General features: G+C 43.2%; 1 protein-coding gene across 3 annotated transcripts in view; it reads left to right on the forward strand.

The window, feature by feature from the left end:
• Window positions 1-14,908, forward strand: part of PDE4C (phosphodiesterase 4C) — a 59,768-nt gene that overhangs the window by 12,922 nt on the left and 31,938 nt on the right. For all 3 annotated transcript variants that reach the window (XM_026698885.2, XM_087922842.1, XM_087922843.1), the window contains 5 exons: window positions 4,615-4,806; window positions 5,445-5,481; window positions 7,715-7,788; window positions 10,714-10,766; window positions 13,334-13,446. In XM_026698885.2, coding sequence (XP_026554670.1) covers window positions 4,615-4,806; window positions 5,445-5,481; window positions 7,715-7,788; window positions 10,714-10,766; window positions 13,334-13,446 — 469 coding nt within the window. The remainder of the gene's footprint in view (window positions 1-4,614; window positions 4,807-5,444; window positions 5,482-7,714; window positions 7,789-10,713; window positions 10,767-13,333; window positions 13,447-14,908) is intronic.

The raw sequence follows: 14,908 nt of genomic DNA on the forward strand, positions 1-14,908 counted from the left end.
CCAGAAAGTGGTCAGGATCCTCACCCTGCCTATATCCTGGACTTCTGCATCTTTCCATTGGAGTTGCTGGCAGCATTGGTTTAATTGTGACAGGAGGCAGTCAGTCATAAGGCTGGAAGGGACGCCTTCTAGCCCAACCCAAGGAGGAGTCCTCATACCATCTCAGACAGGTGGTTGTCCAATCTTTTCCTGAAAACCTCCAACAACGGAGCACTCACAATTCCCAGAGACACATTGTTCCACTGTTTAATAGTCCTTACTATCAGGAAAGTCCATTTCCGTATTAGATCTCCCTCCATCCTTCTTCAACTCCTCCAAATTTAAGTAATGAGCACGCTCCTTGTGGTCACCCTCATTTTTTAGAAACCTACTCTTTCTGGAATTCCAGCTCCATTTTTTTAAAAAAAAATCACTCCAGGTAGCTGCTTTGCAATGTTCTTCATTTCAAAGGATTCAGTGATTCCTCATGGAGAGACCGGCCTCTGCTTCAACAATCTCAGAATCGGATATGTTGATTAGACGAAGAGGTCTTCCAACGTGAGCGTGGAAGAAAGCCCTGTCCCTTAACTTTAACTTAGCTTACCTGTCAAACCCACAAATAAAACTAAAAAAAAATTACTTCTGTGTGTTTTATCCCCCAATTTAAAAAATGTAGAGAAAGAAGTGACAGTGAAAAAGAGACAGAAAAATGTTGTTTATGACCCAGGCATAAACACAATGTCCTTTAAAAGCGGAAAGGTTAATTTTTAGCAATTTCTCCATGCATCTCATACCTCTGTGTTATGGCAAAGTAAACATATACAGGTAATCCTCGACTTACAAACAGTTCTTTTAATGACTGTTCAAAGTTACAACGGCCCTGAAAAATGTGACTTATGACCATTTTTCATAGTAACAAACCTTTGCAGCATCTCCACAATCATACGGATCAAAATTCAGATGTTTGGCAAATGGTTCATACTTACGACATTTGTGGTTGTCCTGGGATCACTTGATCCCCTTTTGCGAGCTTCTGACAAGCAAAGTCAATGGGGAAGCCAGATTCCCTTAACAACCAGGTTGCTAACTTATCAACTGCAGTGATTCACTTAACAACAGTGGCAAAAAAAAGTTGTAAAATGGGGCAAAACTCACTTAACAAATGTCTCACTTATGACAGAAATTTTGGGCTCAATTTTAGTTGTAAGTCGAGGAATACCTGTAGGATGCATTACTAGTCTCAAAACTACTATCTCAGAAGCCCTCTTCATCTATACACCCTAGCTCTGCCTCTTGCTTTGGTGATAATTAGTGCTAGCATTACCTGAAGTATCTTCCAAAGCAGCTCCTCACTTTTTATTTATTTTATTTTTATTTATTTGATTTGATTTGTCAATTGCTTACAAGATAATGGGTATAAGTATAAACATAGTTATGAATACATGGATACATATAAGAAAAATAAAAAATAAAAGAAACAATATAGGACAGGGACGGTAAGCACGTTGGTGGGCTTATGCCTGCCCCCTACAGACCTCTTAGGAAAGGGGTGAGGTCAATAGTAGAAAGTCTAAGGTTAAAGTTTTTGGAGTTTGGGGAAGAAACCACAGAGTCAGGTAGAGGATTTCAGACATTGACCACTCTGTTGCTGAAGTCGTATTTCCTGCAATCAAGTTTGGTTTGGTTAACCATGAGTTTGTATCTGTTGTGTGCTCTTGTATTGTTATGGTTGAAGCTGAAGTATTCATTGACAGGTAGGACATTGCAATGTATGATTTTATATACCATACTTAGATCGGACCAAAGGCGGCATAGTTCTAGGTTTTCTAGGCCTAGAATTTCAAGTCTGGTGGCATATGGTATTCTGCAATGAGTAGAGGAGTGGAGAACTCGTCTTGTGAAATATTTCTGGACTTTCTCTACTGTGTTAATATCAGATATGTAATGTGGGTTCCAGACTGATGAGCTGTATTCAAGTATTGGTCTAGCAAATGTTTTATATGCTCTAGTTAGTAGTGTGATATTACCAGAGAAAAAGTTATGTAGGATTAAGTTAACAACTCTTAATGCCTTTTTGGCTATGTAGTTACAGTGGGCTCTGGCACTTAGACCATTAGAAATGAGTACTCCAAGGTCCTTGACAGAGTTTGGATCATCAACAAGGTCTTGATTATTCAGCTTGTATTTTATTTTCTGATTTATTTTGCCAATATGTAATGTATTTTCATTCTCCCCCTAATGTTGGAGTGCATGAGAACAAAGATGAGTCTTACAACCTCAGTTGCTTTATTGGCAAATAAAAAGGAAAGCAAAATAAAGTCAATAGCACCACATTCTGGTCTTCTAGTGTCGTGGCTAGAAAAATCGATCTTTTTTCTGTCTCTCCTTCAGAAGATAGACCAATCTCACAAGAGAGAAATAAAATAAAATTGTATGAAAAAGAAAAACAAATGTAAAAATCCCCTTTTGGCTTTATATGTATGCAAAAATATTCAGTAACAAAAGATATGAAAATATACAGCTGTTCAAACCTCAGCAACTGTAAAGAATAAGCCCTCTAAAAGAAAACTAAGAAGGAAAATATAGGGCTTTAGGCAGAATGTAAAATTGATCTGCTCCTAATTTAGAGATAGCTGCACTATAAAGCAACTGCAAATTGCATAAAACAAGCAAATTACTGGTTTTACACAAAGAACATCAATACAAGAGACAAAATATTAGACTTGAATACTATTAAACAAGGTAACAAAAATTAAAATTAATGCACAATACACTTGTTATCTATTTCTTAGGATCATCTAATACTTGAGGCTAGAGTCCACTTGCTTGGACCTTTTCCAGATTTTTGGGAGTTTTCCTTTTAACAGTTGCTCAGGAAGATGCTACTCCCCCTGCACATGTGCCCACGCCCCCAGGTATGCACCCGCACCCCCCACACATGTGCACGCCTGCACCCTCATGCACCGTGCTCCCACGTATGCGTGGCAGAGACCCAAAGGCCAGCTGACCAGCGGGAGGTGTGTGTGCATGCGCAGTGGACCTGAGCTGGGGTGACAGCGCACATGCCCATAGAGAGGGCTCTGCGTGCCACCTTGACATGTGTGCCATAGGTTCGCCACCACTGGTTTAGTCCATACAACCATATACATATGCGCCATGGTGGTGCAGTGGTTAGAATGCAGTACTGCAGGCTACCTGGAATTTGGCAGTTTGAATCTCACTGGGCTCAAGGTTCAGCCTTCCATCCTTCCAAGGTTGGTAAAACCCAGATTGTTGGAGAAAATATGCTGACTCTGTAAACTGCTTAGAGAGGGCTGTAAAGTGGTAAAGTGGTATATAAGTCTAAGTGCTATTCATATGTATGCTTGTTTGTAGTTACAGAAGCTTTATTTATTTATTAAATTTATATGCAGTCCCCCTCACTATTGAGGTGACTAGTAGTCATTCACTATTGGGCAGCTAGTACTCCTTTTTCAGATTAGTCTGAAATTTTATGGATAGTCCCCAATTTACAATTGTAATTGAGCTCCAAATTATGGTTATAAATGCCAGTCGTTAATGAGGTCCTCACATGACCGCACCTGATTTTAAAAGCTTTTTTGCGGCAGTCATTAAGTGAATGCAGTGGATGTAGAGTGAACACCACAATCATTAAGCAAAGTCTGTGACTGTTAAATGATCCCATGGTCTGCAATGCATAGTTTTTGATGGAAGCTGGAGTAAGTATCAGTGTCTCGCAAAAAAATATTGGGGTCACTTGACTATGGGATGCTGCAAACAGCCATAAATATTTAAAATGAAAATATCTACAGACCCCTCACATCCCGGACATAAAGTGCTTCAACTCCTTCCCTCAAAACAACGCCATAGAGCACTGCATACCAGAACAACTAGACACAAGGACAGTTTTTCCCCAAAAGGCATCACCCTGCTAAACAAATAATTCCCTCAACACTGTCCAACTATTTACAAAGTCTGCACTACTATTACTATTAATGTTCTCATCACTCCTTATCACCCATCCCCTCCCACTTGTGACTGTATGACTGTAACTTTGTCGCTTGTATCCTTACGATTTATATTGACTGTTTCCTAGTATGATTTGATTGCTTCTTGTACCCTATGACTATCATTAAGTGTTGCACCTTATGATTCTTGACTCCTGACAAATGTATCTTTTCTTTTATGTACACTGAGAGCATTTGCACCAAGACAAATTCCTTTTGTGTCCAATCACATTGGCCAATAAACCTATCCTATTCTATTCTATTCTGTTCTAGTCTAGTCTAGTCTAGTCTAGTCTAGCCTAGCCTAGCCTAGCCTAGCCTAGTCTAGTCTAGTCTAGTCTAGTCTAGTCTATAAATGCAGGCTATTTGCCAAATGCCCAAAATGACCTTGGGAGAGGTAAGTGGCCTTTGGAACTTCAAATCCAAAGAAAGGTGGTCTGTTGTAACTTTGAATAATTGAGCAGTTGTTGACGAGTACCTGTAATTTCACTGGAGGCTTAGTCTATAGTATGAGCCATGATTGCCATCTTCTTTAAAAACAAAATGTCCCTCTCAGCAGCAAAAGACACAGCAAAGCAACTGGAGCAATTGTTTTACATTTTGGGGTTCCCTTTTTGTCTTTCTACAGCTTTGATGTCGAGAATGGCTTCTCTTCAGGACGAAGTCCCCTTGGTTCCCAGACCAATCTTGGTCTGGGACTTGTTTTACAAGGCACAACGCCCCACAGCCAACGTCGGGAGTCCTTCCTCTACCGATCAGACAGCGACTATGACCTCTCCCCGAAAGCCATGTCCCGCAATTCCTCCATCAGCAGTGACATGTAAGCAGAGATAACCCCGATACATTTTTCCGTCTTTTGCTAGCAGAAAGTGAGTCTCATCAAATCACACGAAGCCCATTTCTTCGACATCCTCCATTATGTAGAATTTCTCGATGCCCCTCTTCTGCCTGTAAAACCAGAGCCACGCTAATCAGTGTGTCTCCAAGGGACAACACTGTGACTTGGGATGTTTGCAGTCCAGCTGCTGTAAGTCTAGTGGTCAGTCTGGCTGGGATTAAAGAAAGAGCGCAGAAGAATTCTGTTTCTTTAAGAATTCTGATATTTGCAACTAGAATAACCCTCCTCAGCTTCCCATTCTTTTACGTTTGGGAACAAATCCCTTGTCAAGTTCAGTGGATTTCATGCAAGGCAGTGGGACAGAGTCTTATGAAATGATACAGGGTGGGTTCTGATCCAGGTTTCTGATTTCACCTGGGATATGTTGAAAGATCTGCCATAATATGGAAAAGAAATTCCAAGGCCATCTATACATACCAGGGCAGTTACTCTAGGTTAGCTGAGGACAGGGATGTAATCTGGATAGGGTGCTCAGTATGGCACTTCATGCTGGGTTCAGAAATTGAATCCACTTTTTGGACTTTGTAGCCATTAACATCCTTCTCTTCTCCCCCTCACAGGCATGGAGAAGACTTGATAGTTACTCCTTTTGCACAGGTAGGTGTTCTCTTTAAGGGCTGAAAGTTGTCCACCCGTGTCAATCTTGGCATGCTCTGCCCCTGTGCCCAGTTAAGAACATGTTCAGAATCATAATGATAATGTTGGCTTTCTCCAACCTGATATGTTAAAACTCCCCACCCCAAGTCACTATTGTTGTGAATTGTAGCCTCATTTCTCTGGAAAGCATCAGAATGGGAGGACGGGTTGTCCCTCATGGACCCTTCCTCACTTTTTAATTATATTTTTGAACTCTTTCTAAAAGCTATTTAACTTGTTGACCATAGTCACGTAACAGAGCTAGATATTTGGGGAATTAATGCTGCATAATTGTTTTTTATCTGTTTGTTTTTTATCTTCCTTATTCTTCCCCCCAAATTTATATGTGTAAAAATAATGAATTTCTCTGCTTCCACCATGCTATGCATAGCTTTTCGCTTGGAGAGGGTTGTAAAGCACTATGAAGCGGTATATAAGTCTAAGTGCTATTGCTATTTTCAGGTGTCCACTCTGCATCCCATGGATTTTTATCAACCTTCTTGCTGCCCTTAATATACATACCTCACATACAGGTAGTTCTTGACTTACAACCCTTTGTTTAATGACTGTTAAACAGCATTGAAAAAAGGTGACTTATGACCAGCCCTCACACTTTTCACCCTCACAGCATCCCCACAAATGTGATCAAAATTCAGGCATTTGACAACTGGCATGTATTTACAACGGTTGCAGTCTCCTGAGGTCACTTCCAACAAGCAAAGTCAATGGTGGAAGCTGGATTCACTTAATGACCGTATGATTCAACTGCAGTGATTTAATAACTTGCAAAAAAAAAAAAGGCTGGTAAAATCAGGCACGACTCACTTAACAGCCTGTTTGCTTAGCAATGGAAATTCTGGTCCCCATTTGTAATTCAAGGATTACCTGTTATATGGACTGGCATTCCCATACCCCTTTTTTGGGATATCTCACTGTTCTGTAACAGAGTTCTGCAGGAGGAAAACATTTGGTCTCTTAAAAGAAGGGAAGTACATGGAAGAGTGAATTCACCACCTGGAGTGAGCAAGCAATTTTTCCCTCCTGGGATCCAGAGTTTTGGTACTATCTGGGAAGGAAGGTTAAAAACAGCCTCACCCTCTCCTTAATCAGAGAAGCAAGAGAAAAACTTGGATTTCTGGTAGTTGCAAGACCATTGAGAGGCAGAGTTGAGAGCTGGGGAAGAAAAGAGATTGACTAAAGACCGCAAACCCACACCTGCAAACACCACAGTATTCTCTAAAGCAGGGGTCTCCAACCTTGGCAACTTTAAGCCTGGCGGACTCCCAGAATTCCCTAGCCAGCTTAAAGTTGCCAAGGTTGGAGACCCCTGCTCTAAAGGAGGAAGGGAGTTTCAAAATTTGTATGAAGGGAGGCCTCCTAAGTGATTACATCCTTTTGGGCTTGGATTATATAACCTGGTCAGTTAAAGACCAAGAGCATAAAATATGTGAGACCAATTCCATAGTAGCCTCTTAAAACCCATGGTGGGATCGACCCTGAGGCCACCACCTCGTAGTCATAGGAGGCCAAACTTATTATGAAGTGCAGCGAATCCTCAATTTGAGGTGGCACACAAGACAACTCCAATATTTAATCAAGTGGAAGGGCTGCCTCTTATCAGAGGCATCTTGGGTAAAAAGAGTAGGAATGTCCAAGCCGATCGCCTTGTAGCAAGATTCCATGCAGAAAATCCAACCAAGCCAGGGGTGGTGATTCGTGAACATAAGTTCTAGACCTGCAATAAATTTGTTTTCTTTTTCTGCTGTAAAGGTAACCTTCAAAAAGTTAGGGGAGCTGAATGTCAACTAAAAATACTTCTTTGGTCTTTTTAGTTGTCAGCAAAAAGGGAGTGGGGAAAGCAGCGCATTCCTTAAAGGCTTCAGATAATGGCTTTGGCAACTGGCGGGCAAAATTATGACTGGAGAGCATGATTGATGACGCCTGGCTATGGATGTGTCTCATTGGAGAACATACATCCAGGGGGTGGGGGGAAGACCAGGGTCAAGGGTGAAATGAATGACGTGTCAAAGTCGGCTGCAATCGGGTAACACCGACACGTCAACTCCTAATAAATCAATCTTTTTTTACTCAGAGATGCGGCTAGAGACTTATGATTTGAATGGGGGTGCATGTTGGAGTCCTGACAGCCATATATGGTTGATTCTGAGGGATGCTCTTCTTCCCCCACTTACAGGTCTTGGCCAGCCTGAGGACAGTTCGTAGCAACTTTGCTGTCTTGACCCACCTCCGGGAACATGTCTGCAACAAGTGAGTGACGGGTTCGGGGTCGGGGGAAAGGGAGGAAGGAATCATGTGGGGACTGGGCAATTAAAAGGGTGGTGAAACTGTGCCCCACTTTGGCATCCAATCAACCTGCAGAAACCCTTTTTACGATCCTGTAGCTTTCTCTGCATGATGGTTTGGTAAAGCAAAAGTGCATATAGAAGGAAGGCACCGTCTCTGGGGTCTCGTCTTTTTGTCCTCCCTCTCGGGGACAAAGATACCTCAAGTACCGTTTGTAAGGACCATGTTCTCATGACACTCGGTCTGCTGCAGAAATAGAAGCTGTTACAGTGAAATTTTCTCCATTCTCCTGATATATAACCTGATGGTACGTACCAGAGGTGGTATTCAGCAGGTTCTGACCAGTTCTGGAGAACCGATAGCAGAAATTTCAAATAGTTTGGAGAACTGGCACCTCTGACTGGCCCCGTCCCCATCTATTCTCTGCCTCCTGAGTCCCAGCTGATCGGCTGGGTCTTTTTTTGTTGCCCTGAACAGGAGAACGGAGCTGGAAAGCAGGTTAGTGGGGTGGAAAGGGAATGGGATTTTGCAGTAACCTTCCCCTGCCACGCCCACCAAGCCACGCCTTGCCCACTATGCCATGCCCACAGAACTGGTAATAAGAAATTTTGAATGTCACCACTGGTACGTACCATTAGTTTATCTTGAGGATGTTATTGGAGATTGTGCAGTCCAGAACTTGGGTTTTGCTGAACTTCTGTTGCCTGCTTAAGACTATTGCAGCACAGAGACATACCCATTGTGTCCCTGGGCCCTGCTCTCAGGGGCCATTTTGGCTTTAATTTCAAGAATTTGGGCACTTGTCTTCCATGGAGGCATCAAGCTATGGTGGCACAGTAGTTAGAAGGCTACTTCTGGTGGCTGCCAGCTGCCAGCAGTTAAGTCAATTCAAGTCTCAACAAGCTCAAGATTGACTCAGCCTTTCATCCTTCCAAGTTGGGTAAAGTGAGGACCCAGATTGTTGGGGGCAATCTGTTGACTCTATAAACCGCTTAGAGAGGGCTCTAAAGCACTGTGAAGTGGTATATACATCTAAGTGCTATTGTTACCCACATAACCCTCAACTGATTCATTTTATGAATATGGCAGACTTTTGGCAGACTTGTCAACAACTAATAGAATTGTATGTACGAAAGAGCGGTCTGTATTAACAAAGGAAGACACATCTCATTGACCATACTCCCAAATAAACATATTACAGGGTTTTTTTTTTGCTAGTCCTAACAAGTACAGGTTTTGCATGGTCTTTCTCCTAGTGTTATCTTTTTTGTGGGGGGGAGGGGGAAGGTACCCCAATTTTGACTACTCTAATGCATTCTTGTGTGTCCTGTGGGGGCTACCAGTTGCAGCCTCCATCTTTAATAGATTCCTGGGCTGTGAAAAAAATGAAAGAGCAAGTTCCCTTTTTCCCACAGGAATATTGATTTTCCAGAAGACTCTTCCCATGTTTAAAAAAAAAGGAGCACCACCAACAGAGGATGAGATGTTGGAGGGAGCAGGATGATGCAGAATAGAGCTCCACTGATGTAGCTGTGAGCTCTTCCCAACTGACAGGCTGCGTTGTTTTCCTTCCCTCCCCCTCACCAGAAAAAAATATGACTCTTGACATGAACTCCATCTCCAGAAAGCTGATATTCCCATGTCAAGAGAACAAACTAAGAAAAAAAAAATATCCAGTCCGAGGGGCCCATGAGAGTAGCAGTGTGATAGGGAAAGAAATGAGCTCTTTTCTGCTCCTTTCTATGACCACCAATCTGTCAGCTGGACTTGCTGATCTCCAAAGACCAACAATCGATGTTCTCTTAGGCTATAAGTGGCTAAACCCTCCATTCCAGGCACAAACTGGAGTGCCTCAACTTTGTGCCATCGGGCCACATCTAATGGAGAGCGATTCGTGATTGTTTTTCCCATCGGTAGGAGACACATGATGGGAGAGGAAAGGGAGCCGGGGAATTAAATCTGCACCGGAGCATCCCTTCCCAGCCGGGTTTCTGAGGCACGGTGAAGCTTACCTGTTGGCCTACTTTTCTTCTGATTCGGAGGAATGCTGATTTAATACAGCTAGGAACATCCACAGTGCCACAGGGTGCTGGGTTGTGCAGCTCCAAACAGAGGGAACACAACAAGAAACAGAGACAAAGGTGGGAAGTACATTTCTAGGGCGAGAGCAGCACAGGGATGAAATTCAACCACCTCAGGAGAGGTGGTAGGGACGATTTGAATCGGTAAAAAAATCGCCCCTGGTTGCGATTGCTATTATACCAAGTATACCAAGCCACGCCCACAGAGCCGGTAGGGAAAATTTTTGAATTTCACCAGCAACTGTGTTCCAGGCGGAGGTCAAAACAGGTAAGATGGCAGATGCAAGGTCACAATGCAACAAGGCCCACATGCCTACAGGAAGGGTTCAGAAAAGCAAAGTGGGTCACTACAACCCTGGGACTGGAGGGGCAAAGGGATGGAGCTTGCATTCATGACGACAAGATGCCCGTGTCTGCCATCTTGCCTGTTCCGACCAGAGGGAAGGAAAACTTCACTACGTCAGAGCTACTTTTGTCCCCGTTTTCTGAAAGAGAGAGAAGTAGGGAAGACATTTCACAATTCTGCTCCCATCTAAAATGGTACTTCTTTGAAGTACAACCCCTTGGCGTATTGGCAGAGCTAATTTTCAAGTAAATTTGCTTAGGAATGCAACCTTCTTTAAATTAGAGTTTATGGTTCAATTATAATTTGTATGCCGGTAACCATACTGTAATCCTACATGTGGGGGTGGGGGAAGATGCACTCTTGAGTAAATCGCTTGTTGGGGGACTTTCCCCCTCTCTCCATCACCAGCCACAGAGGTCTGCAGGGTTTCAGGGAAGCTTAACTTTATGCTATATTTTGCAGGCGAACATCTGGTCCCATCAATCCCCTCTCGACCTCTAAGGTCAATCTATCAGGTAAACCCTCTCAGCTGTCTCTGTGTTGTTTTTCTTTTTTTCCCCCCTTTTTCAAAGTATTCTCTTTGAAGTAAAATGGCCTCACCTAGTGAGGCGGCCCATATTACAAACTGGGAAGCTCATAAGCTTGTAAAAGGAAATCAGCTGACTTGGATCCAACCAGGTCTGCCTCATTCAGCGCCTGGCTTTCAAGAGCGGCCAATCGGATGCTTCCACAAAGTCTGCAAGAGAGTTGCGTAGGCCTTCCACGGCGGTTCCCAGTCACTGACATTCAGAGCTAGGCTGCCTCTGACTACAGAAGTCTCAGCCTTCTTCGTTCGTGGCTTAACAGCTATTAATAGATCTTCCCTGCTGAATTTGTCAAAATGGGCAAAGGGTTTCATAAGCTAAGCCCTGCGCACAAAAAAGCTTTTTTTTTTAAAAAAAAAAAATTGGTTAGCTGGTTAAATTGGAGATGCTGCAGACTCCTTTTTTTTTTTGTGAGGCGCGAGGGAAAAAACAGCCCCGTGTCTATATGTTCCTGCAGGATTTTAATTCTCTCACCCCTCACTTTAGTTGCTTCACCTGACCCCCTCACCTCTGTGCTTTACCTTTTCCCCATGTCTGGATATTGCGAAAGGATGATTTGCCCTTTTCCAAGTGTATTTGTGCCACAGAAGTTCAGGACTAAACCTTCGGGGGGCTCCTCATGGCTTGTGTCTGTGCAGTGTCAGCAGGCAACTGTATTAAAGCCGTGGAAAAGAAAAGAAAAGGGGGGAAAAAAATGGTTTCTTCTACCTAAAGAGAAAAGTGAGGTGGGGGGGGAAGAGATGATTGGTGATACCAGCTCCTTTTCATGCATTGTGCATGAGAGTAGTATTGAGGCCCGCCTGCTGCAGGTGATTCTAACGGGAGCCTCCCAGGGCCTGCCTTGCCCCCACCCCCACCCCACCCCTGTGGGCTACTTGCCCACCCACCCCTACCCGCCACACCCCCCTCAGCCTCTGCAGTCTGTGTTTACTCTGGGCTGCCCTCTCCCCGCCCCTCCTTCTCTGGCTCTGTTTCATGCTACCTCTGCGGCGGGTGGAACGTCTCCAATTGACGTCAGTTGTTCCATTATTCAAAACGCTCTCTTTCAGCTGGTCTCTGCGGCCCCACAAGAGACAGGCCCTTCTGATGGGCAGCCCTTCCTTCCCTGCCTCGGGGCAACCTGAACTACCTCTCTCTCTCTCTCTCTCCTGCATTCTGCTAAACCTTTGGCCGACCCCTGACATCGGGCAAAGGGGTTCCAGAGGCATATATCAACCTCCGTGGGCTTGTCTGACAGAAGGCAGGGGATGCCATAGAGGCACATGCTGCAGTAAATTGAGGGGGGGGGGCGATATTTGATGGCTCCCAGTGAGATAGGGTTAATGTGAGGGGGAGGCAACTTATATATCAATGCTATGTCCAAGCACTCTTTAGCAGGATTCCTAGGCTGTGGCATTCAAAAGTCCTAGAATGACAAGGAAGAAAGTCTCTATTACTTCCTTATCCCTTTCTCGTCTTTGCTTCCTTATCTTGTCCCTTTGGACAATGTCAGGGCAGCCTAAAGCCAGGATTTTGTACCAAAATTTAGTGTTTGGTTGATCATGATATACTGAATAAGTATAGCTCCTTGCTTCACACATAATGCTAAGCCACTATGAATGAGCTTGTACATTAAAGCAAAAACAAACTAAATTTAGCCTTCTATGAGGCATGAGCCCAGAAAAGGTTGAAATGTAGATTATAAGCTCCTTGAGAGCAAAGACCTATGCCATCTTATTTCTCTAGCCCTGTTTTTCTCAACCTCGGCAACTTTAAGATGTATGGACTTCATCTCCCACAATTCCCCAGCCAAAGTTGCTGAGGTTCAGAAAGATTGCTTCAGCCATTTAAAATATATGCAAACTACATTTCCAGCAGGCATTCGAAGTCCAAACTGCTGCTTCAAGTTATTATAGAATAAAATTACAGAATAAAAGAGCTAACGTTAACAAAAGAAAATCCCAAAAGCAAATTAAAAATATTAGGATTGTAACCCTTAAGGATATTGGTCCAAAATAAGAGCATTTATTTATGTTGCAGAAACTCTGTTATAAATCACTAATACTTTTTTTCTGGCAATCCCATGTGGATTAGCATCGTGTTCCCTGAAGAGGCTAATATAATATTCTGAATCAAATGATCCTGATTACTGTGGATTTGCTTCCCAGCTGATTCCAAATATTACAGCTGGGATCTTCGATAACTCTAAAATGTTACCCTATTTTATTTAACCTCACTTGCAAGGTTGTCATGCCTCCATGAGACTTAGCCTCCACCTTCATAGTTCTGAGAGGATGTCACACATGTGAGCCACAAAAAATAAAAGCTGGACCATTTTTTCAAACTAGAACCAGTTTTTAGAATGTACCAATGTGGTTTCCACCTAGGGCTACCCAGGTGATTGGCAGTTTTGAACCTAATTTTCAGATGTGTGTGGAGACTCAACAGTGCCACTCCTTAAGGTGGCATTGACATGCCTTCAAGATGGCATTTTCAGTGATGCTCTTTGCATTTCATAGAGGATGCCTACCAAAAGTTGGCTATCGAGACCTTGGAAGAGTTAGACTGGTGCCTGGATCAGCTGGAGACTTTGCAAACACGTCATTCAGTCAGTGAGATGGCGTCCAACAAGGTAAGACATTCAACCCGGGTTGGGATTCAACTCCAAAGACAGAAGTTCCCCTCTTTCTCTCTTTCTTGACCATAGTCAACCTTGGGTATCAGTTCTCCTTTTGGCAGAGAACTGGTTGTTGTGTTATGACCGTGGAGTTGGTTTCTTTTTTTAAAAAAATGCATAAAGTTTTGCAAGAAAAGAGGAAGCCAAGGAAATGATGCAGGCTTTTTGCTTGAAGCAGATTAAAATCTGGGGAACAGCTGAAAGTTGAGAAATGGGGTTGCTGCTTAGAACATTCCACAACCCACCTTTGTAAAACAATGTTATGTTAGTCCAGAAGTCTGCAACCCCTGTTTGTCCAGTGCAAACAGGGGTTGTCCTGTTCTTCCCAAAATATATCCCTGTGCTGTTGCAACTAGAGAGTTGGGGAAGGCCATCAACCGGTGCCTTTCCCCAAGTTCACTCTGAAGAGAAGCATTAGTGAACTTCCTGAAGGGAAGCCTTAGTTGACCAGTTGTACAAATAAACAAACCATGATATAGGTCAGAAGAGATCGAAAGTGACTGCTATAAATAACTTTTATGTATTTAAGCAGGAAAAATAAAATACCAGAGAAGACAGTTGTGAGGAGAAATAAAAGTATGGCTCAGTATTCAAAATGCTAAAATGGCTGGCAACTTTTATTGCCTTTCATTCAAAGCAATAAAAGTTCTTTCATTTTTTTTATACATTCCCAGTTTCTGATCCATTGATTCCAACAGAGTGGAAAATAATAATGAAAAAAAAAAGATACACTGTGCTGGAAGCCAGTCAAAAGTGAGTGTCTGTATGGCGGACACTCCAAACCATGAGAGTGCGGTAATACCACCCATTTGCAAGGTTAATATGACGATCTGCTGGCTTAATACAATGACGTGGAGCATAAACCAAACACTGCCAAGCTACCCAATTCAGTTTTAGCTTAAGATGTCCAGCCTATCTGTGGGGCAGAAAGACAGGGATATTTTTAAATAAGTGTCCTTCCCTTGTAACTTTTAGAACCTGAAAAAGAGCTGTCTTCCCTCCTGTCATTGTGAGCCCTTTTTACATAAAAAAGAGCCTTTTCCAGTCTTTGTTCACCCTAGGAAGAACACTCTCTCCAATTGGCAATGGTTTTCTTGAAGAAGGTGGAATGCGGGGAGGGGGTTATATCTCCCAGTATTCCTCTTCCATGGTCCCTCTGAAAGCCTTGGCTGTTGCTAAACAGAGTTTTTGGAAGCAACTTCCATGCTCTGTTGTGCCTGGGCACCATTGGGGTTAAAGCAAATCGCCTTCCTCAGAGGCTCTGCCAGCCAATCGGAGAGTTGAGCTGGCTCCAGCCTCTGTGGCTGTGGCTTCTGATTGGAAGGCAGCAGAAAGGAGAGGTACCTGATGCTGGAGCAGCCTTGGTACATCCATGGAAGAACCTTTCTTCGGCGGTAATGCAGGGGGGGAGTTTGTC

This window comes from Pseudonaja textilis, chromosome 1 (assembly GCF_049901715.1).
Source record: "Pseudonaja textilis isolate UNSWEBS1 chromosome 1, rPseTex1.2, whole genome shotgun sequence".
Lineage (NCBI taxonomy): Eukaryota > Metazoa > Chordata > Lepidosauria > Squamata > Elapidae > Pseudonaja > Pseudonaja textilis.